General features: G+C 30.3%; 1 protein-coding gene and 1 non-coding gene across 2 annotated transcripts; one reads left to right on the plus strand and one right to left on the minus strand.

Moving 5' to 3' along the window:
• Positions 1-8,512: 8,512 nt before the first annotated feature.
• On the minus strand, positions 8,513-8,599 carry LOC112003294 (small nucleolar RNA Z196/R39/R59 family). Its single transcript, XR_002881946.1, has one exon. It is a non-coding gene; the product is annotated as a small nucleolar RNA Z196/R39/R59 family (small nucleolar RNA).
• Positions 8,600-11,737: 3,138 nt separating this feature from the next.
• On the plus strand, positions 11,738-14,301 carry LOC112003284 (bZIP transcription factor TRAB1). Its single transcript, XM_065778151.1, has 4 exons — positions 11,738-11,934; positions 12,106-13,381; positions 13,943-14,048; positions 14,246-14,301. Exons 2-3 carry the CDS (start codon positions 12,146-12,148, stop codon positions 13,976-13,978), a joined length of 1,272 nt encoding a protein of 423 aa, XP_065634223.1. The 5' UTR covers positions 11,738-11,934; positions 12,106-12,145; the 3' UTR covers positions 13,979-14,048; positions 14,246-14,301.
• Positions 14,302-14,569: the final 268 nt, after the last annotated feature.

A 14,569-nucleotide genomic window follows, 5' to 3' on the forward strand; every position in this document is an offset into this window, starting at 1 on the left:
ACGTGGCAATTCAGAGAAAAGAATGCAATAGAAAGTATATGTATATTGTACACTTCAAAAGGATATTTGAACTCTAATAAATAAATATAAAAAAGGCTGTGTTTGGTAAAAAGAGATAAAGTTTCAAGTATTCGAATATAGTATAAATATGGTAAATTGAGGACTTTCCCAAGGCTGCCCATGTTTTTTTCTTGGAAAATGGGGCTTTGTGGCCTGAGAGACACCCAAATGACAACTTGTTGTGTCTCTGTCCTTGAGAGACACCAAAATCTGTACCACCGGCCTAGAATCTAGATCCATAGTTCTTGTATTTTTTTTTTTTTTTTAAGGTCAAAATGTAAAAATACCTCTTAAGATTTGTTCAGTTTCAGTTGCAAAAACACCTTTTTAGGGTTTTTGATTCTTTTTTACGCTTTTGTATCCGCAGAATTAGCTCGTGAGACTAACTTTTGTTAGTTTTTATGAATGGAAAAATTATATAATTATCACATAAGCACATTAAAAAAATTTAACAATTAATTCATGCCACTAGTCATGTGATAGTTATATATATATATATATATATTGTCTATAAATACTAACAAAAATTAGTCAGATCAATTTAATGGATATAGAAATCTCATAAAGAGTATAAGGAAGATTTGCTTTGCAACTCTGGTGGGTGTTTTTGCCACTAACCCAAACATTCGGGATATTCTTACGATTAAGTCTTTTATTTCTTAAATTAAGCTACAACTTTTCAAAGACGGCTTATTAATAATACTATTTCGAAATGTACAATTAAACAACTACTATATCTTTATCCAATTCAACAAATGAAATAAGAGTAACAAATGTCGAAATCTTTTGATTGAAAAGCCAGGTAGTCCTTCACATCTATACACTCCATCCTGGGTTTTTTTATGTTTTAATATTATTCTGAAAAAATATTAGTGTCGATGTTCATTATTGTGACTCTTTACAACTAGACCTCCTAAATTTTCAATGAGATAAACGAAGTTGGATTTCTTGTAATATTAAACTACAAACTAGTCAAAAAAAAACAAAAAAAAAAAAAAGGGAAAAAATTGGCTTTTGCCCTTTTTAAAAAAACAATCAAGTATTTTGCCTTCTTTCCCAAATTAATTAGAGAAATACCCCTCTTTTGAAACTCGATTTATGATAAATCGACTTAGGCCCTATAGCGACATTTTTAAGGACTTATAGTGACGTTTTCAGAACTTATAGTAGCATTTTGTAACTTGACCTATAAGAAATCAAGTTATAGGTAAAAAAAATTTAAAAAAAAATTGGCTATAACTCGATTTCATATAAGTCAAATTACAAAACGTCATTATAGGTACTAAAAACGTCACTATAAGTCCTTAAAAATGCTGCTATAGGGCTGTAGAAATTTTTTTTTTCATAACTCGATTTATCATAAATCGAGTTTTAAAAGATGTGTAATTCCCTAATTAGTTTGGAAAAGAAGACAAAATGCTGGATTGTTTTTTTAAAAAGGACAAAAGCCCATTTTGTCCCAAAAAAAATTGCGAAATTAAGCTACAAACTTTATTGTTCCATTGTTTGAGCCCAAATTTCTTCCTAAAAGAAATGGTTTCCACGTGTTAAATGTTCTTTAGACATAGAAAATGAGTGCACAAGCACAACTTGTCCACTTGCTTTACTTCCAATTATTGTCAGAAACCCAGAACTATATTTGACATTATAGATAAATCTTTGAAAAACAAGAAAATATTCCTATTTTGGATTCACACTTGCATGGAAAATCATGCACATTATGAACCTCACTTATGGACAATTTTACTCCTATTTAACATAAGGTTTTTAGTGCTTTTTTTTTCATGCGGGGAAAGCAATTTGTTTATCTATTGCGAAAATGACCTTAGCTCACAAGCAAAAGCTGCAAATCCCCACCCTCATCATCACTAGGAAGAAAAATAATCCACTAAAGAAGATAAAGATTTGCGACTAGGAGGAAGAATAATCCACTAAGGAAGATAAAGATTTGCGACTCTTTTGTTACGTCCTATTTTTGGGTATGGTGAAAATGACTTTGCACCAAAATTAGAGTTTTCATTGGATTTGATGTGGCTTATCTAGTTTATTTGATAAAGTTGGAAATCAACCTATTAGCTTATCTTTGACATTGCACATGAAGTGAAACAAGCAACCAAAAAAAAAAAAAAAAAGAAAACTAGTCGCACAATTTTTTGACCTCTTTTAATTATTGATTGTAACATATTATTTAGGGGTGTCGTAAGCTTCTAATGGACTAATTAATTTACAATCACACATTTTTTTTTGTTTTTCATTTTCTGTTTTTGGAGATTTTGTACTAGGAACAAAATATGTGTGGATAGAATCATTTTAAAAGGGGGTCATTTTATTTTCTATATGATAACTAAAAACATTAGTCTATTAAGGGTCCGTTTGGATACCGATTATTTTGCTGAAAACGAAAAACACTGTAGCAAAATAATTTTTAAATGTGTGAATAGTATTGTGGGACCCATTTTTAATAATTTTTTCCTAAATAAAGTGATTGTGGGTCCCGTGAATAGTATATGAACAGTACATAATGTCTCCTAAACAATGTAATCAGCGTGCATAAAAAATAAAAAAAAATAAAAAATAAAAAAGAAGGAAATGCCAGACGCAGACGCTGGCTTTTCATCCGTATCCAAACGCCACCTAAGTGGTAGAAAAAAAATTAAAAAAAAAAATTTTTAAAATACCCAAAAAGTATGTTGCTAATTGTCTTTTGTTTGGGAAATTCTAAAATTTAGTCCAAGTTCAACTAGCAATATTGCTAAACAGAAAAAGACTCCCTTCATATAATTAATTATACTTAATCATTAATTCCAAGAGTATAGTGATTTCTAAACCTGATGTGATCTTGATTTTCTAGATTCAAGTCTCCTAATCAATATTTTGGGGTTGCTAAATTCCTCCTTATAATTATCCATTATGTATAGAAAGAATGATTAAACACATACGGGGATTAATTGGCTGCTCCATGAATCCTAAACATCCATGTTAACCAAAAAATAATAATCATTTATTAAGCTATTCACAGATTGTCATATCATATGGTCAAAAATACTGCTTTTGTCTCATTCTAAGGGAGTGAAGTTTGAGATGGGAATCCCCTAAAACTCCGCTTAAAGCAAAACATATTTATTTAAGTACAAAAACGATTGAATAATTAAGCATGATTCTATAAGATCATACACGAAAAAAGAGGGCGTAGAGAACCATGCAACCAACCAACACATGCTTATTATGAAAAAGAGAGTAATTTTTTTTTGCCTAATGTAATCGATTGTGTTTAAATTAAGAGATTGTCTTAAGCTGAATAGCTGATCATGTCATATAGGATTGGATTTTCAAGAGAATTGTGGCCTCATGTTCATTTTCTCTGAATAGTAAGTAATACAATCCAGCAGGGAAAAATGCTAAAATTTGTAGCCCTTTGACTTAGAAAATTTGGGTATCCCATCCTCTTCACACGTAGGAAATTAGGATTTGGGATTAGCTTTTGAAGAGAATTTCGTGGTTTGAATATGATATACTGATTTTTTTTTCTTTTCTTTTTTTTAAAACACAAGACATTGAAAACAACTTAAAAACGGAAAATAATCCCTTGACTGATAAAAGTCGGGTATCCCTTATCCCTATCACCCTTTTCTCTTCTACTTAGTCAAAATGATAGACACAGCTTGTGTTGAAATTTCAAAGGGCTCTCTTTTTTTTTTTTCCAAAAGGAAATCCAATGCAATTGAGCTACTTCTTATGGCGATCAAGTCACTTCCAATTAAAACGTTATATTTTAATTAACTATTACTCTTTTGTTCAAGGGTATTTATTAACAAAAGTCTCAACATTTTAAAATATGTTAATGGGTGTTATTGTTCAGAAGAATAAAACGAGTCTCATTTGCATTGGAAAGTAACAAAAATTAATTTAAAAAATGACAAAATTTAATTACAAAATTAGTTGTAGCATTAAACTACAATCTTACTTAATAATATAAACATTACTATATATTTTGAAAATCTAATCGTTGAATTGCATGTTCTTTACGTTTTTAATACATATGTCAAATTTTGTGTCAATCAAATATTATTTACTATATGATAGGTAAACTTATATTTTATACATAATTTTAAATTATAAAAACTTGCAATTTAAACAATTTATTAATAACATAGCTATTAATTTTTAATTTTCTAAAAATTTTATAAGTATGAAAGATATTAGAAAAAGATATACAATGGTGGATTTGTCAATATTCACCTCCAATAAAAAGATATTAAGTAAAGTTACAACCAATTTTGTAGTTAAATTTTGTCCATTAAAAATTTGACTTATTTTACTTAAAAGTGATTTAATTGGCTAAAAAAAAAGTGATTTAACTACATTCAAAATTCTATTTTAACAATTGCTCTTGCCCTTAGACATCCCATGACAAGAGCTCAAAAAGCCACACTCCTTATATTAAATCATCATGATCTAATAAACCATATTTGCCAACTCTATTCATTATAAAAATAAATAAATAAATAAATAAAAACCATGTTCCTCAACTCTAAGACCATTTTTAAAGGTAAAAATGCTAAGACCACAACAATTTATACTACTCACCATTTGAATTTATGTGAGTCTATATCTCCACTGCTCACAATTCTTCATGTAGCAAATTGCGATAAAAGTTGTGTAAATTATTGTGATTCTAACATTTTCCTCTTTTTTTAAATGGTAGGCAGCACATCCCATAACAAGAGCTCAAAAAGCTGCACTCCTTATATTAAATCATCATGATCTAATAAATCATATTTGCCAACTCTATTCATTATAAAAATAAATAAATAAAACTATGTTCATTAACTCTAAGACCATTTTTAAAGGTAAAAATGCTAGGACCGCAACAATTTAAATCATCATGATCTAATAAATCATATTTGCCAACTCTATTCATTATAAAAATAAATAAACAAAACCATGTTCCTCAACTCTAAGACCATTTTTAAAGGTAAAAATGCTAGAACTGCAAAAATTTATACTACTCACCATTTGAATTTATGTGGGTCTATATCCCTACTGCTCACAATTCTTCATATAGCAAGTTACGACAAAAATTGCCCAAATCATTGTGATTCTAACATTTTCCTCCTCTTTCAAATGGTAGGCAGCACGATGACGCACCAAATTGAAGAAAGTGAAGTTCACAGGCGAACCTCAAGCCCTTTTCCATGCCTCTTCATTTGGGGCAATAGACCACTGTGTGTGTATGTGTATATATATATATATATTATAGTTTATTGCATTGCTCAATTTACAATATTAAGGCATCTTAGAAGGAAAAACGAGTATATTTATATTTATATAGTAGATCCGTCTGGATTCTATATTTCTATTTTTAGTAATGCCTGTTTATTTAACACTCCCAAGGGTCAAGCACTCGATGCCCCGCTAGTTAAATTAAAATTCCCCAACTATTAAATAGAAGTGGATAAGGATAACTATGAAATCGTACTAATAATAATAAGTTGAAATTATCAAATTACGACAAAACAGCCGCGTCCCATTTTAGTTTTGGTTTGGTGTGTCTTAATTAAATTTTTCTGCTTAATTTGTGGTGTTCAACTACCTCCTCCCCAAAACTTTACTCAATCTTTTGGATAATAATAAAGAAAATGAGTGTATTGCATACCATCCTCTTTGTTTATAGTTATTCATTGTCATTTATGGAAGTCATAATTCGTGGACCAATGATGCAAGTTCAACCATCTTAATTAATCTCTATTCTTTTCAACTTTTTAATTATTTAATGCTCCGTACCATTTTTTTTTTATCATGCACGCTTGGATCTTATTATTATTATATTATTTAATACATTAATAGTTGCAATGGACTGATTTGAATCACTAATATTATCATTAAAATTCATGAAATATCAGTTGAATTACAAGGATTTGACTCCTTCATCTCAGTCTTATCCCAAAAAAATTTTAGCTAAAAAAAACACAGTTATTTTCTTAGGGCTCAGAGAAACAAATAAAGAAAAATTTTAAGAGCGAAATTGGGAGCTTTCAAGTTTCAACTAATCAATCAAGGAAAACAAGTGACTAAAAAAAATAACACAGTTTTTAGTTTTTAACTTTTATGTTAGCTTTTTAAAATTTTATTTTTCTCATTTTATCAAAATATAATTATATTTTAGCACACTTTTATTTAAAAAAATATTAACAAAAAACTAAATAAGTTACTCCCAAACAAACATATTAGAATTTAACATTACACAAACAAGTGTACTGCCTGATTTTTTTCTTTTTCTTTTTTTGATAGGAGCAGCATTGCCCACTTTTTATCCCTTTAGTTATGACACACAATTATTAATAATTACTCATTTCTCTTTATAATAATATAGGACTTTTTGCTCGGAAACTAATATATTGTAATAAATTAGATATTTATGGCGCTTTTCTTTTATTTTTTTTCCTACGTCCACAATATTTTTATAATATTTTTACAGCAAATCATAAGTGGTTAATTGTTGTTGGTTCAAATTTGAACCTAATACTAAAATTACTTTTTTACTTTAATAATAACAATCAATAACAATTTACCACTTAAAATTTGTTATAAAAATATTATTGAGATATTATTTCTCTTTATTATTTAATACTTCCCATCTTCTACGCTTCAGGGACTATTAGGTGTTAACTGAACTTTATCTTTATCTAAAAAGAAATATCGCTGAGGCATGTTTGGCAATGGCACAGAAAAAATTTAAAAACTTTCGGCTTTTATCAGAATCACAGAATGTTGTACTATTTCACTTTATCAAAAGTCTTACCCAAAAAAAAAAAAAAATAGTTCTCTAATTGCAAGGAGCCAAATAAAATTTTAAAAAATCTTTTTTGTCAAACCAGCAGTACAAACAGATCCTTGTCATTTCAACAAATTGTAAGACAAATGTACGGGCATTTATGTCCAAATCGAACCCACTGCTTATGTCGGCGCCTCGTGACTCTTATGGTTAGCGAAATTAGCCTTTCAAAATGGGCGTGCTCAGAAATTTTTTTATTTTTTTTAAATTAATAATTTGTATTTATTATAATTTAAAATTATTATATTTTTAATCACAAAATACTTAAAGGTATGAGTATTATACATTTGCAAATAAAATAATTTTTCATCACATGTCTAGATTTTTTTATATTAGAAAATATAGTAATCTCAAATTATAATAAATATAAATTATTAACTTTTTTCCAAAAAAATAGACAAGTATCTCACGCGCGAGGCTAGTATATAATTTTTATTTTAAAATTTTAATTTATAAGTGGATAAAAAAATTAAAAATCAACAGGAAAGTGACCTTATTTTTTAAGCAATGTTTTAGTAGGAGTTAGAGTTGTATTTTTATCGAATTGTCATTTAATTTTATCTCTATTTAAATACTAGCTTATAATCCTATGCATATGCATAGATACACTTAAAAATATACAATAAGATGCATAATATAATTCCTAAAATATATAATTTAAATACTGTTGATAATCATTTTTATATTTTATCAACTCTTTAAAAAATTTTGTAAAGATATTATTAAGTATAAATGTAAATTGTCAATTTTTTTTAATTATGAAGAACTTTTTTTTTTTTACGATTTATTTATTCTAAACTCTTTAGTTTTTGTACTTAATAACTCGGATGAATATTTATGATGTGGTTTCACATTTGATTATAAAATTAAGAAATAAAAATATTTAAGAATAAATAATTTAGGACACATGGCGCATAATTGGAACTCTAATTTGGATTTTTAATTTGAATTTCTCTCAACTTCACCTATTATTATTATTATTATTATTATTATTATTATTATATATAGAGATAAAGGTGTAAGGGCATTTTTGAACCAAAAAAATAAAGATCCCAAACAGGATAAACTCCTTAAATAATAGTATAGAAGATCTGGACATTTGTTCTGTCAGCCCTTTGTTTTCACGTGCACTAAACATGAGCGCCATCATTTCTTTGGACAAAAATGCCCTTCAGCCTTGTCATCTTTGTTACAATGTCTCTCTCTCCTATTCTTTTCTAAGAACAAGGACTTAATATTGCGAATGTCCAATTTATTTAATGAAAAAAAAAACCTCCATTAATGACAAAATTAGACAATACAATCAATTATAAACACAAGGAGTATATAGAAAAACCATGAAAATGTAAAAGATAACTTATTATATTAGTTGAACTTAATCATTTTACAAAGAATGACATATTTTTTAGGCCAAAATACAAAACCCATTTTCTAAGTTTCACCATTTTTTATTTCAGTCCTTTAAGTTTGAATTTTGTCATTTCAGTCCTCTAAATTTCAAACTTCCTCAATGCAGTCATTCGTTAACTTGTCATCCATAATTTAAAATTTAATTTTCATTTAATTATTTCCTTCTTAATTAAAAAAAAAAAAAAAGACCAAAAATTTATCAAAGTAAGCAATCTCAGCTGAAAGATGGTGATTATTTGTATACTAATCGCTATGAAATCAGTAACTATTGGAAAATTTTCATCCTTGATTGCGCAATAAACAAAAACAACAATAATAAAAAATAAATAAATAAAAGAGGAATTAAGAAAGAAATTGAAGGAGAAACATCCTTGATTGCCCTATAAACAAAAACAACGATAATAATTTTTTTTTTTTTAAAAGAGGAATCAAGAAAGAAAGTGAAGGAGCAAGAAAAATCAGACGGTAGTGCAAACCATCAAGTTGTGATTATATAGACTTGTATGGATAAACATCATCACGCCTCTTTTGCGGGATTACTAGTATTTTTGGGGGGATTACCATGAAGTATCAAATAGAGAGATGCTTGAAAGACTGGGGCGAACACAACTATTATCGTCATCTTCCTATTTTTCATGTTCTTACAAAAACACACACAAATCGAGACAGATAGAGAAGTTTCCAGCGTCTCGGCTCCAAGGTTTCTCGGCAATTTTGCTTCGCTCCAGAAGTTGTACTTAGCAACTCCAACCAATACTACGCTGCTCCAAGAGCTATACACGTTCAGTCCTTCTCCCACTCGATCTCTTGGTCTCCTTCTTCCTCTCAATCTCACTTTCTTTCTCTTTCCCCCTCTTAGGGTCCGTTTGGACAACTTATTTTGCTGAAAACTGAAAACTGAAAACACTGTAATAAAATAATTTTTAAATGTGTGAATAGTACTGTGAGACATATTTTTAATAAAAAGTTGCTGAATAATACACTGGTGTGCACTGTACACTAACCGAAAGTCAAAAAACACGGCTAACCAAGAAGAAGAAGAAAAAAAAAAAGGCAAAACGCACAAACTAAAAACGCAGACGCGCAAGCGCTGTATCCAAACCGGGCTTTAGTCTCTCATCTATTGATGGGTTAAGCTAGGGATTTCATGTTCTTCAGAATTCAAATGAGATGAGTGGGGTTATTTTGATTTCTGGGTTTTTTTTTTTTTAATTAAAAAGTAAATAATAAAATAAAAATTAAACCAAAACGGTGTAGTTTTGGTAAGTTGATGGCAGCAACTAATAGAATACTAATGAATGACTCAATTGGGAATAAATGAAATTTAGAGGAATAAAATGACAAAACTCAAACTTAGAGGACTGAAATGAAAAATTGTGAAACTTAGAGAGTGAGTTTTACATTTTGGCCTATTTTTATTATTATTATGATTGATCCTATCAAGAAAATAATTAGCATAATTGAAGAATGACATCTCTATATATAGTTAAAGTGAGATGTGAGACTACAAAAACTAAAAAATCATGTATGAGAGATCTCCCTATAGCTTAGATTGAGCATATCTACAAAGAAGCTAATCACTGTTTTTATGCCGTTGTTAAACTTGGTTTAAGACTTTATGTACTTTTGTTTTATTTGATAACACCTGATCTATGGTGGAAAACTTGCCAGCCCTAGATTAGACAGCACATGTGTAACAAATTTTGTTCTACCTAATTTGATATGATCATTTTTCTACCAAAAAGAAAAGAAAAGAAAAACTAAAGAATCGCGCATTAATTAAGTACACTTTATTAATGTTACATTGAACAATTCTTTTAAAATTTTAAATTTTTTTTCAATTAAATTGTGATAGGATTAAATAAGATAATATATATACCAAATTATGGTTCCATCACATTATATCAAAATATATATATATATATATTTTTAGAATATGGACTTTATGTAATAGTTTCACACATGATTTTACCTAATTGGCAAGATTTAGGTATAGGACTTAGATGCTATTTTTTAGATTTTCCTTTAAAATTCTGCTATGTAATTTTTTTTTTATGGGATAAAAGTGTATTTTTTAGTAAAGTAGCCAAATGACTGAATTTTAAGAGGAGAATTTATGAAACATCATCTAAAATACTGTACCTACATTTTGTCCCATTTAATTTATTAAACATCCATAACTAACCAAACAAAAAGTTGAAACTAAGGTTTAATTGTTGTGGCTATTATTGCGGTTGTATTTAATATGGTCACACATAGTAATAAAATTTTCATATTTACTAATTAAGCACTTCACAATTTCACATTAAACCGTATTCTTGTTTGGTATCACTCCAAAAAGAAAAACATTAAAGATATTGTTTATAATTTCAATCTATCAAACAAAGAATAATAATTCATTTAAATAAAATATTGTTATCTTTATCTTTAAATTTTGTATATATAATTCATTTAAATAAAATTTTCATATTTACTAATTAAGCACTTCACAATTTCACATTAAACCGTATTCTTGTTTGGTATCACTCCAAAAAGAAAAACATTAAAGATATTGTTTATAATTTCAATCTATCAAACAAAGAATAATAATTCATTTAAATAAAAAATTTCACATTAAACCGTATTCTTGTTTGGTATCACTCCAAAAAGAAAAACATTAAAGATATTGTTTATAATTTCAATCTATCAAACAAAGAATAATAATTCATTTAAATAAAATATTGTTATCTTTATCTTTAAATTTTGTATATATAATTCATTTAAATAAAATTTTCATATTTACTAATTAAGCACTTCACAATTTCACATTAAACCGTATTCTTGTTTGGTATCACTCCAAAAAGAAAAACATTAAAGATATTGTTTATAATTTCAATCTATCAAACAAAGAATAATAATTCATTTAAATAAAATATTGTTATCTTTATCTTTAAATTTTGTATATATAATTCATTTAAATAACCTCATATGATTGAAAGATCATTTTGCCATTCCAGAGAAGGCAACAATTGCATTCACATCTATGATACAACCTCGTCCAAAAAAAACATGAAAAGAAAGATAAACAATATAATAATAAAAATGTGTGGTATCTATTATCCGAAAGTAAAAAAAAAAGTTACTCCAATAAATAGGTACCAAAAAAAAAGACAAATCACTTTTTTTTTTCGTTGTGCGTATTCCTCTCGTCGTTATCCAACACCACAATCGTCCAAAACCACATGATCCAACCGTTTCTTGCAGAAAAACGTGGACGGCTAAGAACAACCCCACATTGCTTAACCTCATTGGCTAAATGTCAAATCAATGCTTCCTACCCTATCATCACTGATCCACGTGTCCACATCTAGCTGGCCCACTTAAAATAATAATTAAATGTATTTAACAATATAATATACAGATATGCATCTTTTTAAATCAAACCTCCCCCAGTGTCTTAAATATCAATCAAAAAAAAACATTAACACACAGACACAGAGACACAAACCTCTCAAACAAAAAACGACACTTGGCGTTCACTACAAGCCTCTGTCTTTTAAGCGAAGAACAAGGAAAAAGAAACACACGCAGCCAAAAGAAGCTACCAGAAACAGAAATAGCAACAACAAAAAAAATATTTATAATATAAGGTAAATTATTTGTTTTCTTTTTATTTTTTTGAAATTTGTTTCCTTCTGATTATTGGAAAAAAAAAAAAAAAAAACTTCGTACTGTTTGTAAATGTTAATGTTTTTAAGTAGTGATGTATGGTTTCTGGGTGTGTTTGAATTTTCATTGTCTGACTATGTTTTTGGTTTCAGATTGTTGTTTTGTTTTGTTTTCAGACAAAGGAAAAAAAAAATGGGGACCAATTTGAACTTCAAGAATAGCTTTATTATGGGGGAGTCAGAGGCTGACGGTAACGGTAACGGTAGGCCGCCGGGGAATTTTCCGTTAACGCGGCAGTCGTCGGTGTATGCGTTGACGTTCGACGAGTTTCAGAACACTATTGGTGGGAGTTTAGGGAAGGATTTTGGGTCTATGAATATGGATGAGTTGCTCAAGAATATTTGGAGTGCTGAGGAGACTCAAACTGTGGCTATGGCTAATACTAATACTAATACTAATACTAATACTAATACTAATAGTAGTAGCAATAATAATAATAGTAGTAGCTCAGTGATTACTGGGTTTGAAGGGTCAGGTCCGTCAAGTGGGTATTTGCAGAGACAAGGGTCACTGACTTTGCCGAGGACTTTGAGTCAGAAGACAGTGGACGAGGTTTGGAAAGATATATCGAAGGATGAAAGTGGAAATGGAGGTTCAAGTGTGCCACAGGCACAGAGGCAACAGACTTTAGGGGAAATGACTTTGGAGGAGTTTTTAGTGAGAGCTGGGGTTGTGAGAGAGGAAATTCAAGCTCAGGCCCAGTTGGATATGGTTAATGTTAAGCCTAATACTACTGCTGGGTACTTTGGAAATTCTGGTTTTGGATATGGGTTTCAGCAAGCTGGTGGTGGGTATATGGAGAATCGGATTTCAGAGATGAGTAGTAATGGTAATGGTAATAGTAATGGTCAGTTTTCGATTCAGCCTTCGCAGAATTTGCCGTTGAATGTAAATGGGGTTAGATCGAATCAGACACAATTGTCAAGGCCACAACAGCAACAACAACAGCAACAGCAGCAGCAACAGCAACAGCAGCAGCAGCAGCAGAGTCTGCAGCCACAGATACTGCCTAAGCAGGTTCCTCCTGTGGCCTATGCAATGCCTCAATTGGGGGGTCCTGGAATGATGGTTCAAAACGCGGCTGCGGTGTTGCAGGGTGGAGGAGGAGGGATGGGGATGGTTGGATTAGGAGGTGGTGGTGGTGGTGGTGGAGTTACTGTAGCTGCAGGGTCGCCGGCGAATCAGCTGTCTTCAGATGGGATTGGGAAAAGTAATGGTGATATGTCATCTGTTTCACCAGTTCCTTATGGGTTTAATGGGGGTTTAAGGGGGAGAAGGAGTGGAGCTGTGGAGAAGGTCGTTGAGAGGAGGCAGAGGAGGATGATCAAGAATAGGGAGTCAGCTGCAAGGTCACGAGCTCGAAAACAGGTGAATTAATTTTTGTCCGATATATGTTCATTGAATACTGCTTTATTATGTATGTGGGCTCAGATTTAAGTAAATGTGTGCTGCTAGTTTGCTACTCTGGTTTGTCTTTGTAAATATGAATCTGCTAGTGGGACTTGGATAGTTCAAGGTAGATGTTTAATTTCTTGAATCTAAAATGAATGTGTGAAATTTGTAATGATGTACTCATATTAGTGTATCGTATTTCCATTTGACTGTGGTGTGATCATGTTATGGGCTGCTGTTGAGATCAGCTTTGGTATTGCTGTCATATTGTTTTGGACTGATTTGAACTCCAGGATAGTGGAGAAATACTGATGGTAAACCTCTATTAACTGATTATCTTTGTGGTAGTCCTGAAGAAAATGTAGTTCCATGTTACTTATTCTAAAGGCGATTAAAAAAAATATATAGAATGGCACCATTAATTCAAAGGACTATAATGACATCTTTCATCTTCTTGTCACTTTATGAATTTTGCTAGACATTAACCTTCTGCTTTCATCATCTTTGGCTGTGCTCTTTCCCAAAACTTCATGAAAGATTATGCAGCAGAATGGTAATGTGATTGCGATCTGACATGACCAGAGATGAAAGGTTTTGAGAAGTTACGGTCATGAGCAGTTATAAGGAACAAGTTTAGTACAAGGTAATTAGAAATTTGCTCTAAGGAACATGATGTCAAATTAGGTTGTTTAGTCTCAAAAACAATAAAAGCATCAAATGAGTTCAATACCTGTGTCCTTAATGCTGTTAAGAGTTATCGAATTGGGGGGATATGACTGCTAATGGTATTGTAACATTGTATCTCGATATGTGCTTGATATTTTTTTGGGCTTCTTCCAGGCTTATACTATGGAATTGGAAGCTGAAGTTGCAAAGTTAAAAGAGGAAAATGAAGAGTTGCGGAAAAAGCAGGTACTATTAGTTGTCGCAGACACAGTTGGTTGAAAATTAACACACATGAATCTATTAGCTGCACTTAACTTACATTCTTGCGGTAAACCCTCATTTACTGTACTTTGGTTGCTGCAGGCCGAAATTATGGAAATGCAGAAGAATCAGGTAATTTGGATTTTCCTTTATCTCCCCCCCCTAATGCTCTATAGCTATAAATCTAGTTAAGCTATAGTACACATTGCATTGTGTTTCTTATCATTTACACGAGCT

The sequence above is a fragment of the Quercus suber genome, unplaced genomic scaffold, assembly GCF_002906115.3.
Source record: "Quercus suber isolate HL8 unplaced genomic scaffold, Cork oak 2.0 scaffold_174, whole genome shotgun sequence".
Classification (NCBI taxonomy): domain Eukaryota; kingdom Viridiplantae; phylum Streptophyta; class Magnoliopsida; order Fagales; family Fagaceae; genus Quercus; species Quercus suber.